Here is a 23,465-nt window from a genome sequence, read left to right as displayed (position 1 = left end):
CTTAAAAAACTAAAAATAGAACTACCATATGACCGAGCAATCCCACTACTGGGCATATACCCTGAGAAAACCATAGTTCAAAAAGACACATGCACCCCAATGTTCACTGCAGCACTATTTACAATAGCCAGGACATGGAAGCAACCTAAATGTCCATCAACAGATGAATGGATAAAGAAGATGTGGTACATATATACAATGGAATATTACTCAGCCATAAAAAGGAATGAAATTGGGTCATTTGTAGAGATGTAGATGGACTGAGAGACTACATCTACAGAGTGAAATAAGTCAGAAAGAGAAAAACAAACATTGTATATTAATGCATATATGTGGAATCTAGAAAAATGGTATAGATGATCTTATTTGCAAAGCAGAAATAGAGACACAGATGTACAGGACAAACACATGGACACCAAGGGGGAAGGAGGGTGGGATGAATTAGAAGATTGGCATTGACATATATACGCTATTGAAACTATGTATAAAACAGATAACTAGTGAAAACCTACTGTATAGCACAAGGAACTCTACTCAGTGCTCTGTGTGGTGACCTAAACGGGAAGGAAATCAAAAAAGAGCAGATATATGTGTACGTATAGCTGATTCACTTTGCTGTACAGTAGAAACTGACACAACATTGTAAAGCAACTATACTCCAATAAAAATTAAAAAATAGACTATATTGAGAATATAGTTACCAAACATAAACTTAAAACCACTACGCAATCAAATAAATTTAAAACCACTATCAATCTACTTTTGCTTCTAAGAAAAATTTAATTGATGCCATCAGACCCAGTATAAATGCTCCTTTAATGTTATGATATTAACAAAAAGAATGTAAGCCAAAGATACATGTCTGAAAATAAGCCACTTTAAAATTTATTACTTAATACTAATCTGTCATGATATTTTAAGAAAAATAATGTTAAGGAAACAGTTGAAAATCCAGAGAGGTCAGGGTTGCAAGAATCGTGGAGCAGAGTATCAGAGAGGAAAAAGCTGCATGTGAGGAGATAACTGAAATGAGAGCACTATACTGAGACAGAGTTCCAGAGATCCGCAGGGTTTTCCTTTTGAGTCTTCGGCTGAGTACAGATCAGTACATGCACATAAGCAAACTACCTGAAGTCAGAAAAAGAACCACTGGAAAAGAGCAGGTAGACTAATCCCCCAAAATCACACAAGGCCAGAAACAGTTCATGTGACCACAAGTCAGACTGGAAAAATCTCTCAACACACTAGACATCAGGTGGAGTACTCCAAAGCACTGTCCTACATGGGGAAAAATTAGGCCTGGAATAAAGGCTATTCTGATCCTATGCAAGCTTAAAAGAGCCTCAAAAGGATCAAACTGTTCCCAAATAACTTAAATGTGTCTCAGAATAAATAAAGCTCAAAAGTACTCAAAGTAATGTAAAAATATTCAGTATCCAACAAGTTCAGAATGCCTGGCATCCAATAAACAATTACCATGAATGCAAAAAAGCAGGAAAATATGATCTGCAATGAGAAAAACCAATCAATAGAAACAGATTCGGATATGATAGAGATAATGGAATTAATAGACAAGGATATTAAAAATTATTATGATATATTCCATGTTGTTAAGAAAGAAAAAAACATGAGCATATTGAGACAGGGAAGATATTTTTAAAAATTCAATTCCTAGGGGCTTCCCTGGTGGCGCAGTGGTTGAGTCCGCCTGCCGATGCAGGGGACACAGGTTCGTGCCCCGGTCCAGGAGGATCCCACATGCTGTGGAGCGGCTGGGCCCGTGAGCCATGGCCACTGAGCCTGCGTGTCTGGAGCCTGTGCTCCGCAACGGGAGAGACCACAACAGTGAGAGGTCCGCGTACCGCAAAAAAAAAAAAAAAAAAAAATTCAATTCCTAAATTTAAAAAAGGTATCTGAAATGAAAAATGCAATAGATGGGTTTAATTGAAGGTAAGACAATGCAAAGAAAAGAATAGTAAATTTAAAGATATAAAGTAGAATCAATCCAAAATGAAACACAGAGAGAGAAAAAAAGATGGACAATAAATGAATAGAGTATCAATGAGTCACAGGCCAGTTGAAAGCAACATTTTATGTATGCAATTGGGCTCCCTGAAGGAGAGAAAAAAATTCTGAAAAACTAATGAGACAGTGACTGAGATGGTGGAGGAGGAAGACCATGAGCTCACCTCTTCCCATAGGTGCACCAAAATTACAACTAATTTCAGAGCAATTATGGATGAGAATGACTTAACGACTAGCAGAAGAGATTTTCCACAACTAAAGATATAAAGGAACCATATAGTTTATGGTCAAAAGGTGCAAACTTCCAGTCATAAGATAAATAAGTACTAGGGATGTAATGTATGCCATGATTAATATATATAATTAACACTGCTGTATGTTATATATGAAAGTTGTTAAGAAAGTAAATCCTAATTTAAATCTCATGACAAAAGAAAAAAGTGTTTTTCTTTTATTTTGTATCTATATGAGATGATGGACCTTCACTATTTATTGTGATCATCATTTCATGAGGTATGTAAGTCAAATCATTATACTATACACCTTAAACTTAAACAGTGCTGTTTGTCAGTTATATCCCAGTAAGCAAGAAAAAAAAGAAAAATGAGTGGCCAAAGCTTTTCCAAATCTGGTAAAAATTATAAACCCACAGATCCAAGAAACTCAAGGAATACCATAAATAAGAAAAATGAACAAAACTAAACTAATGCACATCATAATAAAATTACTTACAATAAGTGATAGAAAAATCTTAAAAACAGCAAGAGGAAAAAAAGATATGTGAAGTACAGAGCAACACAGATAAGAATGACAGAAGACTTCTTATGAGAAACAATGCAAGCCAGAAAACACCAGAGCAACATCTTGAAAGTACTGAAACAATCTAAAACTCAACCTAGAATTCTATACACAGGGAAAATATTTTTTAAAAGTGAAGGCAAAATAAACATTTTTTTTTTCAAACACAAAAATGCAAGCAGAATTCAATACCAGCAAACCTGTACTACAAGAAATGTTAAAGGAAGTCCTTCAGGTTGATGGGAAAATGATACCAGACAGAAACCTGGTTCTACAAAAAAGTGACAGCACTGAAAAATGGTAAATATATAGATAAATATAAAATATACTTTTTATTATTTTAAAAATCTCTTTGAAAGATAACACTGTTTAAAACAAAAATTACATTACATAGAAGTAAAATATATTATAATAATACTACAAAGACCCTGAGAGAGGAAATCGAAGTGTACTGTTATAAGGCTATTTATTTATTTATGACTGCGTTAGGTCTTTGTTGCTGCATGCGGGCTTTCTCTAGTTGAGGTGAGTGGGGGCTACTCTTCTTTGCAGTGCACAGGCTTCTCATTGCGGTGGCTTCTCTTGTTGCAGAGCATGGGCTCCAGGCGTGTGGGCTTTGGTAGTTGTGGCACGTGGGCTCAGTAGTTGTGGCTCACGGGCTCTAGAGCATAGGCTCAGTAGTTGTGGCACATGGGCTTAGCTGCTCCGCGGCATGTGGGATCTTCCCGGACCAGGGCTCAAACCCGTGTCCCCTGCATTGGCAGGCGGATTCTTAACCACTGAGCCACCAGGGAAGTCCAAGATTCTTATAATATACGTGAAGTGATATATATATATATGTATATATGAAAACACATTACTTGAAGGTAGACTGTCATAAGTTAAAGATGAATACTCTGAACTGTAAACCATTAAAAATAAAAATACAAAGAGGTATAATTAATAAGTCAACAAAAGAAAAAATGGAATCTTAAAAAATATGCAATTAATCCAAAAGGGAGTAAAATATAAGAAAAGGGGACAAAGAATAGATGGGACAAACAGACAAAAAGAGCAAGATGGTAGATTTAAAGACAACCATTTGGTAAACATCTGTTCACTATAAAAATTCTCAGCAAACTTAAAAAAGAAGTTAACATTAGAGGCATCTACAAAAACCCTACAGTCAACATCATGCTTAGTGGTGAAAGACCATTCCCTAATACTGGGAACAAGGTAAGGATGTCTGATCTTGCCATTCCTATTCAATATTGCACTGGAGGCCCTAGTCAGCACAATAAGGTAAGAAAGGAAGTGAGGGAAGAAAGGAAAGGAGGGAAGGAGGGAAGGAAAGGAGGGAGGAGGGGAAGGGAAAGAGAAGAAACAAAAGAAAGAGAGGAAAGAAAGTAAGAAGGAGAGGAAGGAAGGAAGGAAGTGGGCAGACAGGCGAAGATTGGAAAGGAAGAAATAAAACAGTTTGTCTTCACATGATTGTCTACAAAGAAAATAACAAAGAGCAGACTCAAAGAGACTGAAAAGCAATGATGGGGAGATTATCTGTCAAGAGATTGGGTAAAATAGCTTGTCTTTGCCAAGGGCTTCTCCTTCGGGCTTCTCTCTACAGGGTTTTTAAAGGTAATGGCAGCTTTGCAAGGAAATATTTTCTAGATGATGTTGGATTTATACTTTTCTTTTATCTTCACGGAGTGGGCAGAAGGATTTGTCTCAGCACTACTTGCTCTTGAGTGGCTTCCAGGCCATTAAGCTCTGCCCCAACATTTCAAGGTAGGTGGAACTCAGAATGACATCCCCAAAGTGCATTGGATTCTGCTCTTTCCTCCACTGGATGCTGAAACTTCTGATAAATACCTTTAATTGCTATGAATAAACAGGATCAAGAAAGAGGAAAAACAACTACAGAAAAAATTCATAGATACTGTTTTTCAGTCATTTCAGAAAGATGTATTGTCTCACCACATGCATTCATGTTGTTCTTCATTGACATGTTATGGCCCCTGGTCTATGGCGCCATGGTTCTCCTGTGGCACAGGCATAAGCAGAGAATCCAACATTCACAGAAACAGCCTTTCCCCTAGACTTTCCCATGAGACGAAAGCACATTCTTATCCTGGTGAGACAAAAGCCGTGTTCACCATTCTCATCCTGGTGAATACGTTGTCTCCTTTTACCCACTCTTCTATTTTATCTTTTTGGATAACCCTGATTATAAACCCACACCATGGTGTGATGAACACCTCTGCACAGGTGTTTTCAGGCTTCCAACATTCATCCCTTTGTGCTCTTTGGCAGTGACACCCAGGTCTCAGTTTTGCTTTGCCTGCTGGGCAAAGAGAACAAATATTTTGAGAGTGGTTCCTGGACTAAAAGTTCTCTCTAGAACACCCCACCATTTATTTAATCAACTTTATATACTTGTAGCCTCACATTTTATGTCATTTCATCTTCCAGAATATTTTGATTCAAAATTGAATAACAATAATTCTACTTCATATTGCTTAGAGTATACAAACATGAAAGCTACTCATAATTATTAAAAATAATTTTCTAAAATTATATAATGTTATTCACTAGAGGTTCAGGGAAGTTGATGATGATATAACATAGAGAATATTCAGAATTTAGGAGTTTAAGGTATAAAAGCACTTTAATTTAAACTTTATGCTGACACTTAAAAGATTTATTTGAATTTACAAAGCATAGTAGGGAAAAAAGAGGTTTCAATTGGAGAGAAAAAGACCTGGGAATACTCTGAGGTGTAAAGTCACATGTGGAATCCAAAGGACTGAAGTAAGATCAATGTGTTTGTGGTATAATGTATGACGGGAAGAGTGATGAGAAAAGAAGCAGAAAAAGTAGATGAAGGCTTCTTTTGCCAAGTATCAGAGGATATCTCAGTGATCAGAATGAACAGAACTTTTCGTAAGGAAGATGATGGTTTTGTGGGGGATTAATTAGGTGGGATAATAATCAGTATTGTAGATGATAAAAAGTGTAAGTATTCAATTCAAATAAAGTTATTTTATTAAACTCAACAAAAGAGAAAATATCAAAGACTCTAAAAGTAAAGCTACATAATATTAATAGATGGCCCAATGATTATAAGCCATAAATTTAGGATTACTCATGTAATGAAGATAAATAATAATACCTACCTTATAGTGTAGCTAATGTAAGGCAACTTACTGTGCCTACCATGTATAAAAAATATAAAACCCAAAACAAACACAAAGGGTCTCAGGAATGCTGTGAATCTCCTAATGATTACAAACAATTAACTGACAGCACCAATGTTGACTGCCCGGGAATGATAACTTACTTATAAGTAACTCATTTCCAAGTATCAACCTTGCATTCAAGGGTTCTTAACATAATATCTCAATCCTCAGAATAACTCTATGAGAAAGATTTTAATGTTACCTTTACAACTCTCTAAAGATCAATCATGGGGTGGTGAACCTTAAGGTCTACTGCAGAGTGCTGTGTGAGGATGGTGCATTTATATCTGACCCAGGATGGAATCAACCAGCTCATGTTCCATAGAACATTACTAAGTTGGGATCTGAACAAAAACACAAAGTTTGAAAGGTGAACAAATGGAGTGGATGTTGCTAATAGATGTAGGAAAGCCAAAGTATTCAACTCTATTTTTTTTTTTACATCTTCCTTCTTCATTGAGGAAATCATCATAAAATAGAACTGTCCACAACAAACATGACTAAGAGGAAAATGAAAACCAAGAAAGAGTAAGAACAAACTTAGAACACACTATGTTTCAAGCACAACATTAGAAGATTAATATATTTAGCAGCATAGTGATCTCAAGAAAGTAATTTAACCACTCCAAGTCTGCTTCCCCACCTAAAAAAGGAAGACAAAAATAAGGGTAACCTATAGGGATGTTCTGAGGATTAAATGATATGATATATATATAAAAATCTTACAGAGCACTCAACAAATAAACACAACAGCTACTATCTTTACTATTATTATTATTTGCTCACTTGTCAAGTAAGTTGTAGAAGAGATTAGTGTCTTAGATGAAGATTGAATAGATGATCTTATGTCTTAAAATAATAAAATTCTAAGAAAAATAAGGAATAAAATAGGTCAGACTTTCTATGCTTGCTACACGATGTTAAACCTAAATTAGGTTACATTATTAAAGGCTATTATTCCAAACAGTTGGAGAGGAGTTCACCACCTGTGCTGAGGCTTTCCTATCCTATAACACAGGAGAAAGCAAACTGAATCAGGAGTCTATCAGAAAAAAAGAATGAGGGGGAAAATGTGATTGTAAGATTGAAATAAACATTCTCAGACTAAAAAGAGAAATGGGAAAGGTTTTTGCTGTAACCACAAGTTAAAAAAACAAATAAATGAAACCAAATCAATACATAACAAATCAATAAGACTGCTTATATCTGATTTTGTACCACATAGTTCAGGCTTCATGCTGCCTGAACAGTCCTGAACACTCATTTTCACACCTAATTATATGTTGCCCCATCATATCCTATCTTATTTCCTTAACTGGACTGTAAACTTCTTGCAGATTAGAAAGCTAATTTTTTACATGATTTTCAATGTTAACAATATAAGAAACAGCAAACACCAACACTTATGAAACGCTAACATATATTTATATCCTGTAATAATTTCCCTTCTCATTAAACCTGGCAGACTGAACACATTCATCTCTGTTCTTTCCCCAAACTCAACTAAAATGACAGTAAAGAACTTAAAAAGGTATAAATTCACAATAATAATGAGAATACAACAGAAGATATCAATGGACAAGAAATTTTAACAAAATTTTGGAAGCTGGAAAGACTATGGACGTGTTGCAGCTGAACTTAGCAGATCAGAGAAAGCAGAAACCTAGGGCTGCAGAAGGGGTGGATGGTGGGGGAGAAAGGCAGTGAGAAGCAAACCAATGAATGCATAGTACTACTGCAGAAAGATTCAGTAACCAGAGGTACCAGGTAACCAGGAGGATGTGTATGGTGGGGCTAAAAACAGGATTAGTTGAAAGTTTATGTAAGGAATAGGTAGTCTATCAGATGTCCTCTCCATAGGCCCAAGCAACTGGACTGCCTCTATCATCACAGAAGACAACACTCCAGGAGAGTATCTGGTGGTTCCCCATCAAAATAGATCCTCCTCTGTTCACCTCTCCAGGTAATAAGGCCCCTACTACTACCCTGCTACCCATTCTCCCCCCCTCTCTCTCTCTGTCTCTCTCTCTCTCTCTCCCTCTCTCTCTCTCTCTCACTCACACACACACACACACACACACACCCCTTCCAATTAGCACTCTTAAATATCGACAGCTAGCCAAGGAAAGCCTAAAATACTGTAGACTGACACAAAGAAAGGAAGGAAGGAAGGAGAGGAAGAAAGGGAGGGAGGAGGGAGGAAGAAAAGGAGAAAGAGAAGAATACATTTAAGAAAAGAAAAGGGAAAAAGAGAAAAGAAGGAAGGAGGAAAGAAGGGGAAAGAAGGAAGGAAGAGAGGGAGGGAGGGAGGAAGGAAGGAAGGAAACACAGAAAAGGAAGAAGAAAACTTTAAAAAATATAATAATAATACCACCATAGAGAGACTATATGATACTGCATCCATAAAACAAGAACAGGAGGATTTTCTTTAAAAGAAAAAAAAGAGAGAATTGAGAGAAAAAAGAACATATTCAGAAAAAATAGGATTCTGGTTCTTTCATCTTAGTTGGAATGTGGATGTGAGAGCTACAGCTGTAGCTGCTGTTTTACATGTAAGACAGAAACAAGTTGAGGATTGGAAAGAAAGATAAAAACAGCCTGAGTCTTTAATGACTGTTGAGCTGCCACTGGAGCCCCAGACCACCTCCAAAACTATGAGAGATTAAAAATAAAAGCAAAACCAAAAAACCTCTATCTCATATAATAAGCTATTTTTAGGTTTTCTGCCACTTGCATTTTAACCATATACTAACTAATACAGTACATGTTACACAGTAAGTTTTCCCCCAAACCCCTATAAAATGAAACAAAGAAAATTATGTTCCAAGCTTATGATATTGTTCCTATTAACTATGCTTAAGTCTATTTTATATTAGCCAAGAAAGCTGAATGCTAACACTTCAAATTTCAGGATTACATTCTAATCAAGTCTATCATGTGTAATAAAACGTAATGCTGAAGGACCTATGGAATATAGTCCCAGGTGTCCACAGCACACTACTCTCATTGTTTTCAGATGTTGCAGAATCACTCCACTAAGGCTTACTTTCAATTTCCCTTCAGTCTGACTTTCTTCTTTTAAATTCATATTGGATGACTGATGGCTAACATAATAAATATTTTATCTTTCTACACCCTTCCCCCAGGAAAAACATGCCTTTTTGAAAATGAGGCACTGTTAGACACCTGGAGTCTAAACTTAGTTCTTAACTCTTTTGTCCACAGTGAACACTGTGGCTTTTAAATGTTTTTACATTGCCATAAACTATCTATTAAAATATGCTATTCAATCTTACATAGATAAAAAAATTACTTTCATAACTAAACTAGAAAACCTAGAGACAGAATGATCAAGATTATGGAATAAAACATAGCTCAGTACGAGTTTAACTGCTTAGCTTCAGACTGCATCACCTATACCGTAAATTATAATTATTCTGATATTGTTTAAAAATTTCTTAGTAAGTAAAAATTACAGAAAACGGTAAAGGAAAAATGTTCCGGCAGAAAAAGATCTATATAACTCTGGAATAATTTTCTTCTGAATTCTGACGCAGCTAATTAAATCAGTAATAGACATGTTTCTATCCCCACAACTTTCTCCCAGGGTTCTGGCCTTTCCATTGATGACTGGGTGGTACATGTGGCTAGGATCTGAGGGTAATGACAGCAAGCACATTCGTATAGAATAAATACAAGGAAAGGGAAATTTGCCAAAGGGAAAATGCCAAAGGGAAAATAGGACAATAAAAGAAAGAGTCTTAATAGACCACAGTCCACCTATTTATTCCTTTCAGAATCAATTCACTTGCCAAATTCTTACCATCTTTGTAACTGAGCACTTCAACATAAGCTCAGGACTTTGACACACACATTATCAAACACAGATATGATCAATCAGAAGTAAACAACTCCATTTCTATATTGTTACAGTGCCCTCCTTATTAATCAAAGCATGGAACGCTTTGTTTCTGCTCATGACAAGAATAACCAGTTTAGCAGACAACTCCTCCATCCTTAAAAGTCATCACACTTATTGCTTATGGATAAAGAAGAAAGAAGTTAAGAGATGACTAAATATTAATCTTTAATTCTATTCATATTTGCATTGAAATTTTCATCTTATTTTTCTTGGCACTTATTTTCTATACTTTAACAAAAGACTTAAGTACTAGGAAGACAGCTGGTATCTATGAGAGAAAAAGTTGACACTCTTCTTACTTGTATAAGGTATGCAGTTGAGGGTGATAAATATTATTTATACTGAAAGGCTTAATGACCACTTCCACCCTCCCCCCACACGCCCAAAAAAATTAATGGAGGGCCACACAGCTTAAAATTTATACTGGGGGAGGTTCTTCTGAAGGATCAAATACCACTGACCTGTCCCACAGCAAATAAGACAAGGTAACCTGCCAAATCAATGCTCAGTATTCAGTAAACTTGACGTTCCCATAAATGCCACAACCACTCCATCAGATCCTAGCCAGACCAGGTTCTATGAAACCACCACAGGCACTGAGACTGGTTCTTCCTTCTACCTATCTCTTAAACTGACCTCTAGCTGATACTTCTCAACTTTGGGCTTTCCTCAAAGGGAAGCAGTGAAGTTGGGAAATTCCCTCATATCAAACAGTGATTTTCCCTCTTAAATCTACATGCACCTGAAAAGGACAGGAACACACACTCACAGTTCAGAAAACTTGCCATGGGGTGAATGAAATTAAGGGAAGCCCTTTAGCCAAAGTCCACCACCTTCACATTATAGTCAACTATCAAACAGTTCGTATTTTAATTATTAACTGCTCAATTCATCACTGTGTATAACTAAAAAGGCATTGATTCTATTCTTATATCCCTTCCTAAAAAAGGAATAATGTGAGAGGGGTATTCGTAGAACAGAAAAACCGGATGAAAAAATGAATAATGTCGTTAAATCAACAGGAGCTAGATGTTTTAGCAAAGACTCTTATCTAATATTCTCAATGTAGGTGAAATGCACAACATATAAATCAGAATATGTAACTGTTTCTTGTGGTAAAAAAAGAAAAAAATGGAAAAAAAGAAAGAAAGAAAAAAACTCACCTTCTCAATATTTATCTGGTGCTTTCTTAACCTCTCCAGGTCTGTTGGGATTACTATCTTAGTAAATTTCTGAATAGCTGGTTCAAGACGGCGTAATTTCACTTTTTCTTCATCTTCAGACATCCTAAAAAAATGTTGTATCTCTTCTACTTGCAACATCTACCTTCTCCACTCATGTAGAAAAACCTAAAAGGGAAATATTTATTTAAGAATTTTAAAAATCAATTTCCATTATTTTTAAAAGCCAACAATTAGGTAATTTTATAATATATTCTAAACACATACTCAACTTAATGCTGAACTTCAGTGACTGGTTTTTTAACAAAACTTTTATTTTAAAATCTTTTTCTCTCTACAAAGGTAATGTATATTCACTTTAGAATGATTAGAAAATAGGAAAAAGAGAATAAAATAAAATCAACAATCATCTCCTCACCTATAGTTAACTACTCTTTCCATTTTTCCTCCTCCCACCCCCGTACTTCCATTTTGATGTATGTCTTTCCAGGGCTTTTTAATATAAGGATATATATATGTATGCATATAATTAACTAACTTTTTTCAAAAAACCAGAAGTATACTGTTCAAGTCTTTATCTCCCAATGTATCCTGGACAGTGAATAATGTTTTCTAAAAAAGTGTCAAATGGCAAAACTGGAAGAAAAACTTTCATTCTTAATATTTCTGCTGTAAAAACTCCATTTCTAATATAACATATGTAATTATATACTTCAAATATATTATAAAATGCAACTTTTCTCATTGATGTCCTTTAAATTGCATCTTCCCTTTCTTACAAAGTGATTGGCATTGTCTACAATCAGTACACGTAAGCAGTGACAGAGCTGGAATAAGAACCCAGTATTCCTGAGAGTTCAATCAAATGCTCTTTCTAATTCACCAGTAGTTTTTTTTTTTTGAGCAGTGCTCCAGAGAGTACAGGGTTATGTCTTTGGGGTCAGGGTAGGTGATGGTAAAGGTTATCAAGTGGACAGGCTCCAGGACCCCACACCTGCTTCAGTTGGAGAAAATTTACTTATATCTATCTCATAAATTTGAACTTATTCGATTTTCTGTAAATAAAGGGCTCCACTGCTTAAGCAAGCTTGAAAACCACTGTTGTACATCATGTTTTCATGCCATCTAATTAGCCATAACCTCTCCCATATTAAAAATAAGTTGACTATGTTAATTCCATTGGGTTATGGTATCTTAGACTTGGGTCCATAGAGATAGGGGTTTGGGACTTGAGAGTTCCTGAATGTTTGTTTACAAAAAATGATGAATATATTTTTGAATTATTTCAGAAGACAGAGTCCTTTGCTTTCAAGAAATTATCAAAAAGCTCTATCACTCCAGAATCATTAAGAACTATTATTCTAAATAATGTTCTCTCTTTCACAGTTGAAAATCTTGAAGTGTTGGTTATACAGATTATCTCATCTACCAGTAACTTGGTCTTTACAGTTAATCTAAGCTTGAAAGCAAAAAAGGAAAATCTCCAGACACCAAAAATAAAGAGTCTAACAGCTACAGTAGTTAGTGGGAATTAGAGATGATGGGGAAGTTCACCGCCAAAAGATTGGTCCACAGACCCAACAAAATGGGAAAATTTACAGCTAAGGGACTAGAGATAATAAAGTAACCTAAAAATAAAATTAAAATAGGTACATTTCAAAATAAAAATATAAAGAAAGAAACAGAATCTTAAAAAAAATTAGATAATATTATGAAACAGTAACAGGTCAATCTGAAAATAAACCAAGTAAAAATTCTACAAATAAAAACCTCCAAAGATGGGTTAAACAGTAAATTTTGTAGCTGAAAAGACAATTATTGATTGGAAGCTATCAGTATGAACACAGAGGAATAAGGACACATAAAAAGAAGATAAGCAACATTAAGGATAAAATGACAAGCTCAATAACAAGTAGGAGTCCCATAAGGAAAGAATAAATAAAATGGCAAAAAGGCACTATTCAAAGAGAATATGCTGAGAATTAAGATGTAAAGCCTCAAACTGAAATATATAAAAAACAAATTTACCTAAACACATGGAAGGGAAATTTCAGAACATTAGGGACAAAGAAAAAATATCTTAAAAAGCAAACCGGAGATAAAAGACAGATAAACTAAAACAACAAAAGCAGTAAAATTTCATCAAAGCAACATATCAAAAGATAGGAATATCTTCAAAGTGCTGAGTTGGTATATACCCAGGTTAATTATTATTCAGAAGTGAAGGTAAAATAATCATTTTCAGACATACAAAGACTGAGTTTATTACCAAGCCCTTCATTAAAAGAACTACTAAAAGGCATGCTTTAACAATAAAGAAAATAAACCCAAAAGAAAGGAATGGCAAGGCGCAAAAAAATATAATAAAGTATACTGTTACTGGGTGAATAAAGGAAGCAATGAAGAACAAATAAAAGATTTACTGTGAATAACCTGATCAAATATAATAAAAATGTTTCCATGTAAATTATTATTTTTCTATAATGTATTTTTTATAGCAGCATGGTATCACATTGTACAGATGTTCGATAATTTAATCATCTAATGTTGGCCACTCAGGATGTTTCCAATTTTCCACTATTATAAACTAAACCACAGTGTAATTACTCTTCTTTTACGCAAATCCATACTACCATCTATGATTATTTATTTAAAGTAAATACCTGGAAATAGAATTAATAGGTACATACATTTTTTAAGGCTTCTGATTCTAAATGTCCCAAAAAAGGCTGTGCCTATTTACATTCCCACTAGCAACATATCAAAATGTCCACTTATCTGGATTAAAGACTTAAATGTGAGACCCGAAGCCATAAAACTCCTAGAAGAAAACATAGGCAGTATACTCTTTGACACTGGTCTTAGCAATATGTTTTTGGATGTCTCCTCAGGCAAGGGCAACAAAAGCAAACAAAGAAATAGGACTACATCAAAATAAAAAGCTTTCTCAGTGAAGGAACCCATCAACAAAACAAAAAGGTAACCTATTAAATGAGAAAAGATATTTGGAAATGATATATCTGATAAGGCATTAATATCCAAAATATACAAAGAATTCACACAACTCAATATCAAAAAAATAAACAATCCAATCAAAAACTGGGTAGAGAATCTGAACATTTTTCCAGGAAAGACAGACAGATGGGAAACAGACACATGAAAAGATGATCAACATCTCTAATCATCAGGAAAATGCAAATCAAAACCACAATGAGCTATCACCTCACACCTGTCAGAATGGCTATCATCAAAAAGACAAGAAATTTCAAGTGTTGGTTGTTGGCAAGGATGTGGAGAAAAGGGAACCCACATGCATGTGGTGGGAATGTAAACTGGTGCAACCACTATGAAAAACAGTACGGAGGTTCCTCAAAAAATTAAAAACAGAACTATCATATGATCCACCAATTCTAATTCTGGTATTTATCTGAAGAAAATGAAAACACTAACTGAAAAGATATATACACCCCTATGTTCATAGAGCATTATTCACATTAGCAAGATATGGAAGCAACCTTTAAGTGCTCAAAGATAGATGAATGGCTAAAGAAGATGTGATACATATACATACATACATACACACACACACAGACACACACACACACACACACACACACACACACACAATGGACTATTACTCAGCCATAAAAAAGAATGAAATCTTGCCATTTGCAACAACATGGATGGACCTAGAGGGTATTATGCTAAGTGAAATAAGCCAAAGAAAGACAAATGCCGTATGATTTCATGTACACGTGGAATTTAAAAAACAAAACAGAACAGAAACAGATCCACAGATACAGAGAATAATCTGGTGGTCACCAGAACGGAGGCAGCATGGTGAGTGAAATGCGTGAAGGGGAGTAAGGGGTGCACATTTCCAGTTATAAAATAAACAACTCACAGGGATGTAAGGTACAGCATACGGAATATAGTTGATAATATTGTAATGACTTTGTAGGATGATAGATGGTTACTAGACATCATGGTGATAAATTCATAATGTATAAAAATGTCAAATCATTATGTTGTATACTGGAGATAAATACAGTATTGTATGTCAACTATACTTCAATTTAAAAAACTTTAAAATATCCATTTATCCATACTCCAACCAATACCTGATATTATCATTCTTCTTAAGACATTCAACTGGTGACAAAAATGGTATCTCATTATTGTTTTATTTTGCATTCTTTATATTACTAATGAGATTGACATTCTCTATTTGCATTTCTTCTTTCATCAATTGCCTGCTCGTGCTACAGGGACTGTCTTTCTCTTATTATATTAACATATAATAGTCTCATAAATTATCAGTATTTCCCTAACACTAATGTTCCCAGTTTGTCACATTGCCTCTTGTGTTTTCTTCCACTATGCAGATTATATAAGAAGCTATCTTTATATCTATTACTATTCCTATCAAAATGTTTTTTAAAATACCTGGTATTCAACAGATGCTAATGGAACTAAAACATTTCTTCACATGTCTCTTCTACACAATTTCTAATCCTATCACTCTAGTCAAACAGCACAATATGCATAGCACATTACAAATGTCTTATTTGGCCTGTGTTTAGACTCTTTCCCCTCTCCAATTTTTCCCCATAGATTACCACCAAAGAATATATCTAAAACACCAAAGGCAACATGCTCCTCCTCTGAATAAAAACTTCTAAGAGTTCCCTATTATCTGAACAAGAAAATAAAATGTTCATAAGTAATCCACCCAACCTACTGAAATATCATCATCCAATCTCTGCTTTTGGCTTGCAAGGTGCTCCCTCTGTCTAGATGCTCTTTTATATCCCATCTGCCTCTCAACTTTGTGTATCATTTGAGATACAATTCAAATGATTCTGCCTTCTCCTCCACTAATCAGTTTATGGTGTACTTGACAAACCCCAATTATTGACTATTTGGCTTGTTTTCACTGCTCCCCTATGCTATGATGATAGCTCTCTTTTTTGAATTCAAAAAGCAATATTTCCAGGTCAGAGTGCATGACTCTGCCCCTCAGCTTTTTGTGCTCAAGGAATAACCTGCTGCCTCACAAGGGCCATCTCTAGGGGAAGACATTCTGGCCTAAGACCCTCCCAAGACTTTCCCAACTCTTGGTCTACTTCTAGAGAGTATTTTTTTTTCTCTCCACCATTTCCATTTCTATAAAATTATAATAAATTACCCATATAAAACTAAGAAGGGAACACAGCATTCAAATAGTTGCATTAAAGTATGATGTTACTGAAACAAAGTCATCCAACAGTGCCTCTGATCATAAAATAGCTCAAATAACGTTTATAAGCTATTAAGGGAAGGTCGTAATTCAATATAGAAATTGTGGTTTAAAAGTGTGATTAAATAATCAGTTGAAAATGTATTTCAGCATTTCTTGATTTTTAAGACAGAAAACTGGGAAATATTTCTGATATAATTCAAACACAGGATTAAAAAATACATTAACATCACAGGTATTTAAAATATGTCTATGAAAAAACAAGAGAAAACACACAAAAATGCCTAATTTCTCAAACTTCTGTAAAGTTGTTGTATTACTTTTCACTTTATTTTTCTAGTGTAATGGAATATTTGGGGCGACAGAATTGTTTGTATCATGAGAATGGTGGTGGATAAACAATTATATGCATTTATCAAAATTCACAGAACTGTACACCACAAAAGGTGCATTTTTGTATATTAAAAAACAAAAACAACGAGATGTGGGGGAACCCAAAATGAAATACAAACTATAAAAAATAAAATTAACTGTATTACAAATGAACAACATAACCACAATGAAAGAAGTAGGGGAAGAAAATAACTAATCTAGGTAACTTTGGAAAACAGATGCTGGATACTCGATACTAGTGTCTAGATATGGGATCCTAGATACTAAACTGGATACTATAAGGCTAAAGACAAAAAGAATTACACACAACTATACTGTACTCTAGTTATTTGTTTCTCATAGGACTATGGGTTAGAAATCCTGAAATTACTTTATGTGTATACTAGGACTGAACAAATAAGGAAATATTTTGTAGAACACAAAAGCCAGATTTCTCACTGTTGAAGAAAGAAGTTACAAATAAGAGGCAAGACTAGAATGAACCCTGTGGTACTGTATTAGAAACAGAAGTATCAGGATAAACTTTAGTTTAGAAAAAAAAAAAATATATATATATATATATATACAGACATATATCTAAAATACGTGTGTGTATACAGATATATACAGATAAACACAAAAATAAATATAAATCTTTGCAGATGCATGAATATACACATATGTGTGCCTGTATCTCCATGAAATATATGGATTTACAGTTGACTCTTGAACAATATGGATTTGAACTGAGAGGGTCCACTTACAGTGAGGTTTTTTCAATAAATACTATTTTTTCAATAAATACTACATGATCCACAGTTAGTTGAATCCGTGGATATGGAACCGCAGATACAAAGGGCCAACTATGGGACCTAAGTGGCTTCGGGTTTTGCTATCCACTGCAGGTCCTAGAACCATTCTCTGTGGATACCAAGGGATGACTGTATATACAGCTAGAAATAATACATACACTCACACACACACACACACGCTTCTAAGATGTCTTCTGCCAGGCACTGGAAGTAATGATAACCCAGTAGCAATGAGCACACCTAGCGCCCAGATCCTTGGTGTTTAAATACTACTCTCCAACAAAGAAAGCAGGGGTCTTTGGAGAAATGGTGGATTCCAGGGCAGGGAAAATGCAAGAGAAGCTTGGAGCATCCAAAAAGCAAGGAAGTTCTCAAAAAAGGATGAGAGCCTATAAAAAGGGCACAGGAAGCAACCTGAAAAAACTTGAAATGGACGAAGCTGGAACAATTTGAGACATACAACAAATAACGAAAGTGTAGGAAAATAACCAATAGAAAAATAAATGAGTCCATACAGATACAAAAACAATAAATTAACAATAAATAAATAAATGGGATGAAGATGCAGCTCTTCCTTACAGAAAAACTCCAATTAATAAATTACGAAGGAATGAGGGAAACAGAAAACCACCATTAGAACATTACAGTAATAATTACTGAAGGCAAGATCATCAATGGATGCTAAAATCAACAAATTAAAGTTTGAGGAGAAACAGGATATTTGCATTGTTTAAAAGTAGTTCTCCCCCAAGATACTGATTAATTACAAAGGGAAAAATAGTTACTTTACATTAGAGAATCCCAGCTGACACCACCTTATTAACCAAGTGATCAAGAGCAATATCAAATGCAGTGTGTCATATAATGTACCCCTCATATGACGAACTACTGAGAAGGGCATATACACTTCTGTGGTATCAACAAAAGTACACAACCTTAATCTAATCTTGAGAAAACATCAGACAAAACCCAATTGAAGGACACTCTACAATATAACTAACCAGGACTCTTCCAAAGTGTAACGGTCATGAAAGACAGGAAAAGACTTAGAAGTTGTCACAGACTGGAGAAGATCAAGGAGCCATGCCAACTAAATGCAACGTGGGATCTTAGATTGAATCGTGGAACAGAAAAAGGACTTTAGTATAAAAAACGATGAAATCTGAAGAAAGTTGGTGATTTAGTTAACAGCGTTGTGCTGAAATTAATTTCTTACTTTTGATAATTGCATTATAGTTATGTAAGATGTTAACATTAAAGGAAATTGTAGAGAACTCTGTATTACTTTTGTAACTTTTCTGTAACTGTAAAATATTTCAAAATAAAAAGTCTCTTAAAATAATGTGTAAACTGATGTTTCCCATAAGACGGGACAAATATTTTGAGGTCAAAGAATTGCAATCATATTCACTGCACTAACACTTGGGGTGGGCAGGGCGGGTGCCAGGTGCTCTACAAACTACCTTTAGTGCTTACAACTATTACCAGCTGAGTACCATACTACTCACGTTTCCAATAAGGAAAAAGTACTGGGAGGTTAACCAAATTACTTAAGGTTATTTATAAGTGAACAGCCCCATTTCTCAGGAAAAGTCCAATACCGCTGGCAACGCCCCCTTCCAAAAACGTTATGAACACCTTTCCACATTTCCGCACACCTGGGGCACCGAATTCCCTCAGGCACGTCGCCCCGTATTTCTCACTGGGGGAAGGGGTACTGAATTTGGAAAGAAAAGTCAAGGCCCTCGGACCTACCTACCGTACGGTCTGCTCTCTGAGCCTCCCATTCCGAATTGTAAAAAAAGGGGAGACAGACGTGGGGCCTTCTGCGAACCACCCTCCCTGGTATGGCTGACAGGAGGCTCCCCCCTCGCGCCCCAGGACCTCCCCTAAACACCCTCGAGCCTCGCGTCATCCCTCGCAGCGTCACCCACCGCGCACCTGGGCCACATAAACCAAACGCCACCTCCCCCCCACCCCCGCCCCCGAACGGGTGCGCAGGACCCTCTCCAGACCTAGACGCCGGCGACCCTGATGACCTAAGACCCACGGTGCGTCACACGCAGGGAAGACGAAGTAAACTTTTCCACCCTGAGACCCCGGGAGGCCGTCAAGCTCGCCCGATCGGCCGCCTCCCTATACCCGCTTCGAAAGCACCTCCAAAACCGAAACCACCACTTCTTCAAGCCGAGAGGAACTCCCACAGCGTTCGCACTTACAACCTGATGCCCTGCTTCCTGCGGGGCGCCCCTCCCGCGCGCGGGACGGGCACCCGGCCCACCACGCCGGCCAGGGCCTTACGCCCCCGTGGGGGCCTATCGCGATCCCCTTACCTCCCGCCGGGACGTTCGAGGCCGGTGGGTACGCACGGCGCAGGCGCAGGCGCGGGCGCGACAGGACGGGGCGTCGCGATAGGCGGGCTGGGCTGCGCCACGCCCCCTCCCGCCCAGTTCCGGCCTCGAGGGGTGTGGCTGGCGCCTCTGTGTGTACAGACGCGGTCGCCGCTCTGGACCGTCTTACTAAGTGGTATTGATTTATGTTGTGGGGTTGTAACAAGGGAGCCAAGAGGAAGGAGACGTACAAATGCTCTTTAAGTGTGTCAGTTCGTTGAGTTTTAAGTGTGAGACAATTCACATCTGTATAGCCCACTACATTTTGCAACTTTTTTGTCCATTTTCCTCTGTTCTTCTAGGAATTTTATTGGTGGGCTGGCCGGGTGTTCTTACCTCTTTACACCTGTAGAAACTGAAGCTCACAGAGGTTGTGCCTTCTCCATCTACACCCCCCTCTGAGGTAGACGGCACAAGTCTTAATTGTAACAGGCACAGAAACTGAAACTCAGACAAGTTGTGCTTTTTCCCAAAAACGGGTTGAACCAGTGTCAACCCAGTGCCAGTATCCTTATCCCAATTTTATAGATAATGATGCTAAGCCTCAACAAAGAGTTCTAGTGACTCACTAGCAGTTCAGCCATGTAGTGACACAGTTGGAACTTCAGCTGGGTTTCCTAATTCCCTTTTCAAGTTCTTCCAGCTGATACCAATGAACAAACGGTTGGCTTTGAAGCCCTGTCCAGGTCACAAGTCCTCCTCCCTGGATGGCCTGACTTCCAGATCCAGCCTTTTTAATATGCGTTTGTGAATATTCAGATGACTTGCTCAGAACGTATCCACTGATGGTACTATCCTTAGAAGTCATAAGGATATTCAAGCCATAGCTAAGGAAACTCAGCTCTTAGGGTCTTCCAGTGGAGTGCGAGTAGGGGTAGAAATTGTGGACCAATGAATATTAGGGGTCTGTAAGAATTGCCTTGAAAGGTAATTTCTAAAATAAAGCATAAAATCTGCTAAGCGTTTTGGATTTTCTTTGTGAGTATAATGAGTGCTGATTTCTTTTACTCTAGGAATGAGGTGTTTATAAGATTTTAATTCTAAGGAGAAAAATTAAAGTATTAGCCAATACCATGGGAAAAAATTTTTATGCAAGACAAGAGCTTACTGTTGTGGCCTCTCCCATTGCGGAGCACAGGCTCCGGATGCGCAGGCTCAGCGGCCATGGCTCACGGGCCCAGCCGCTCCGTGGCATGTGGGATCTTCCCAGACCGGGGCACGAACCCGCGCCCCCTGCATCGGCAGGCGTACTCTCAACCACTGCACCACCAGGGAAGCCCCAAAACAAGAGCTTTTGAAGTAAAGGTCATTCAAGTTAAGCTCTGAAAAAATCGACCTCAAGTACACTAGGGAGATGTGACACTCAAGGATTCTAAACTTGAACCTAGCCTTCTAGGTTATTATACATATGTTTGCTGTAAGTTAGGTGTGTTCAAGGTAGCTAAATAGAACGTTTTAATCTAACAGTTTGTTAGCTTTATAATCTTTAAATATTTAGATATATGGTGTGTGGACCTCTTTTTGTACTCTTGCCTGGGCACTGAAATTGTTAGGAGCAGGCCTGCTGCTACTAGCCAACATTTTCCTGAGGTCCTAACTGAACGAGGAAGGCCAAACAAAACAAACAGTAATAAATAAATAAATGGAGAAAAAGAAAAATATTCTTTTTGGATATTATGATTGCTTACTTGGAAAACCCAAGGAATGAATTGAAACACGTTCAGTAAAATGGCTAGAGCAATAGCTTTCCTAAACAGCGATCACCTATTTAAAATTGTAATGGGAGAAAAGATCACTTTCAAACAGCAGAATCTAATTTGTGTCTGTAAGGAATTGTGGGAGCTATTTGAAGAATTAAGAATAATAGCTAAATGGAGTAGGGGTGAAGGGAGGGATTTCCAAGAGGCACGAGGAAACTCTGGGGATAATGGATATGTTCATTATCTTGCTTGTGGTACTGGTTGCATGGGTGTATATATATGTTAAAACTTACCAAATTATACACTTTAAATATGGATGTTGTTTATGGTATATCAGTTATACCTGAATAAGGCTGTTTCTTGAGGAAAGGTGTATATTATCATTTGCTTAGAAAGTAGCAAATTCTTGGAACAGGCTAAGGAAACCATATATATTCACTCTATGAATTAAGACATAATTTTTCCAGTATTATAGAGCAAGTATATGGAGAACCTGAGAATCAAATTCAGATTTGGCGCAATAATATAGACCTCCTAGGTTGTCTTCCTGGTCCATTCCTCTTCTGGGAACTGCTTCTCCCCACCAGATCTGCAGGCTATCAGTTATGAGCCTCTGGCAGCCATTTTATACAGGCATGGACCCGTGCTCCTGACCATAGTGAATTGGTCCAGGAGCAGACCCCTGACCCAAGCTGGAACAATAAGATACCTGTTCCAGGAATCTGAGATTGGGACCAGGATTCTAGCTTTAATATGGCTTGTTTCTTGAATGGAGAAGGTGCTCACAGCAGAGCTCCTGGTGGCTGTGTTTTTGACTCCATAGACCCTTGAATCAGAGGAAGCCATGCTGCTCATGATCCCACTTGAAATTGTGGAGAGATGATTGTATGTATATCCTAGGCTATGTTGTTAAAAAATGTGGGGTTTTTTTTTTTGTTTTTTACTGTAGGTCATGTTCAAAAAATATGTAAAGCCACTACCTTCACTAAGTTCTTTCTCTAGCATATGAACTATTGAAATATCTACTGCAGTTCTGAATGCATTCTATCTTTGTGCATTCTAACATTCCAACAATCTGGTGAACTGAGATGAAGAAAGGTTAAAAATAAAGTGATAATAGTGGTTACCTTTAATGTGGGATTAACTGGGAGAGAGCATAAGTAGCTTTCTGGGGTGCTGGAAAGTTTCTGTGTATTGAACCGTTGTGATTACATATGTGAAAATTCATCGAGCTGTACACCTAAGATTTGTGTATATACTTTGTGTGAGTTACACCATAATAAAAAAGGAAAATAAAGAGCTAGTAATTCTTGATTTAAAACAAATAAAACCTCTTAGTAGACAAGGAATATATACTTCCTTAATAGCATTTCTCTCTACTACCTGTCTCTGAAATAGTGGTGAAATAGCAGCAGTAATCCCTACCCTTGTTAGAGACCTTCAACCTTTAGAATATAAAATGAAAAGCCATGATAGAAAGAGAGGTAGGTGAGAATGATTAGATGCACAAAAAAGAAACAGAGTTTGCAGCACATTCAAATTCCTGGTTCCAGCTCATTCCTGAGGCTTAGCTTAGACCTAGAGTGGCTTAGCATTAACCACTTAGGTCTGGTTAAACCCCAAAGCCTACTAATCCCCCACCCTACCCCAGCTCTCACCCTGCATTTTCTTTAATTGCTTAAACTAGCTCAGGTGAACTTCTACTTTCAATCAAGAGAGTTCTGTTATCAACACAAAATTCCATTTGTTTCTATTATCTTATGATATCATTTTAAACTTACACATAGTGTTCCCTGGCTTTAGTACTTAAA

General features: G+C 36.8%; 1 protein-coding gene across 7 annotated transcripts in view; it reads right to left on the bottom strand.

Moving 5' to 3' along the window:
• STX17 (syntaxin 17) overlaps positions 1-19,995 on the bottom strand; it is an 84,580-nt gene extending 64,585 nt beyond the window's left edge. For 3 of the 7 annotated variants that reach the window (XM_019949081.3, XM_073806339.1, XM_073806338.1), the window contains exons 1-2: positions 19,898-19,995; positions 11,124-11,309 (exon numbers count right to left, since the gene is read on the bottom strand). In XM_019949081.3, the coding sequence (XP_019804640.1) occupies positions 11,124-11,282 (159 nt within the window). In that variant the 5' untranslated portion in view covers positions 11,283-11,309; positions 19,898-19,995. Of the gene's footprint in view, positions 1-4,776; positions 4,931-11,123; positions 11,310-19,579; positions 19,684-19,721 lie in introns of those variants that run through there. The other 4 variants (XM_073806340.1, XM_019949080.3, XM_073806337.1 and 1 more) reach the window with 4 other exon arrangements.
• Positions 19,996-23,465: the final 3,470 nt, after the last annotated feature.

The sequence above is a fragment of the Tursiops truncatus genome, chromosome 6, assembly GCF_011762595.2.
Source record: "Tursiops truncatus isolate mTurTru1 chromosome 6, mTurTru1.mat.Y, whole genome shotgun sequence".
Lineage (NCBI taxonomy): Eukaryota > Metazoa > Chordata > Mammalia > Artiodactyla > Delphinidae > Tursiops > Tursiops truncatus.
This window is presented reverse-complemented; position numbering and strand designations above follow the sequence as displayed.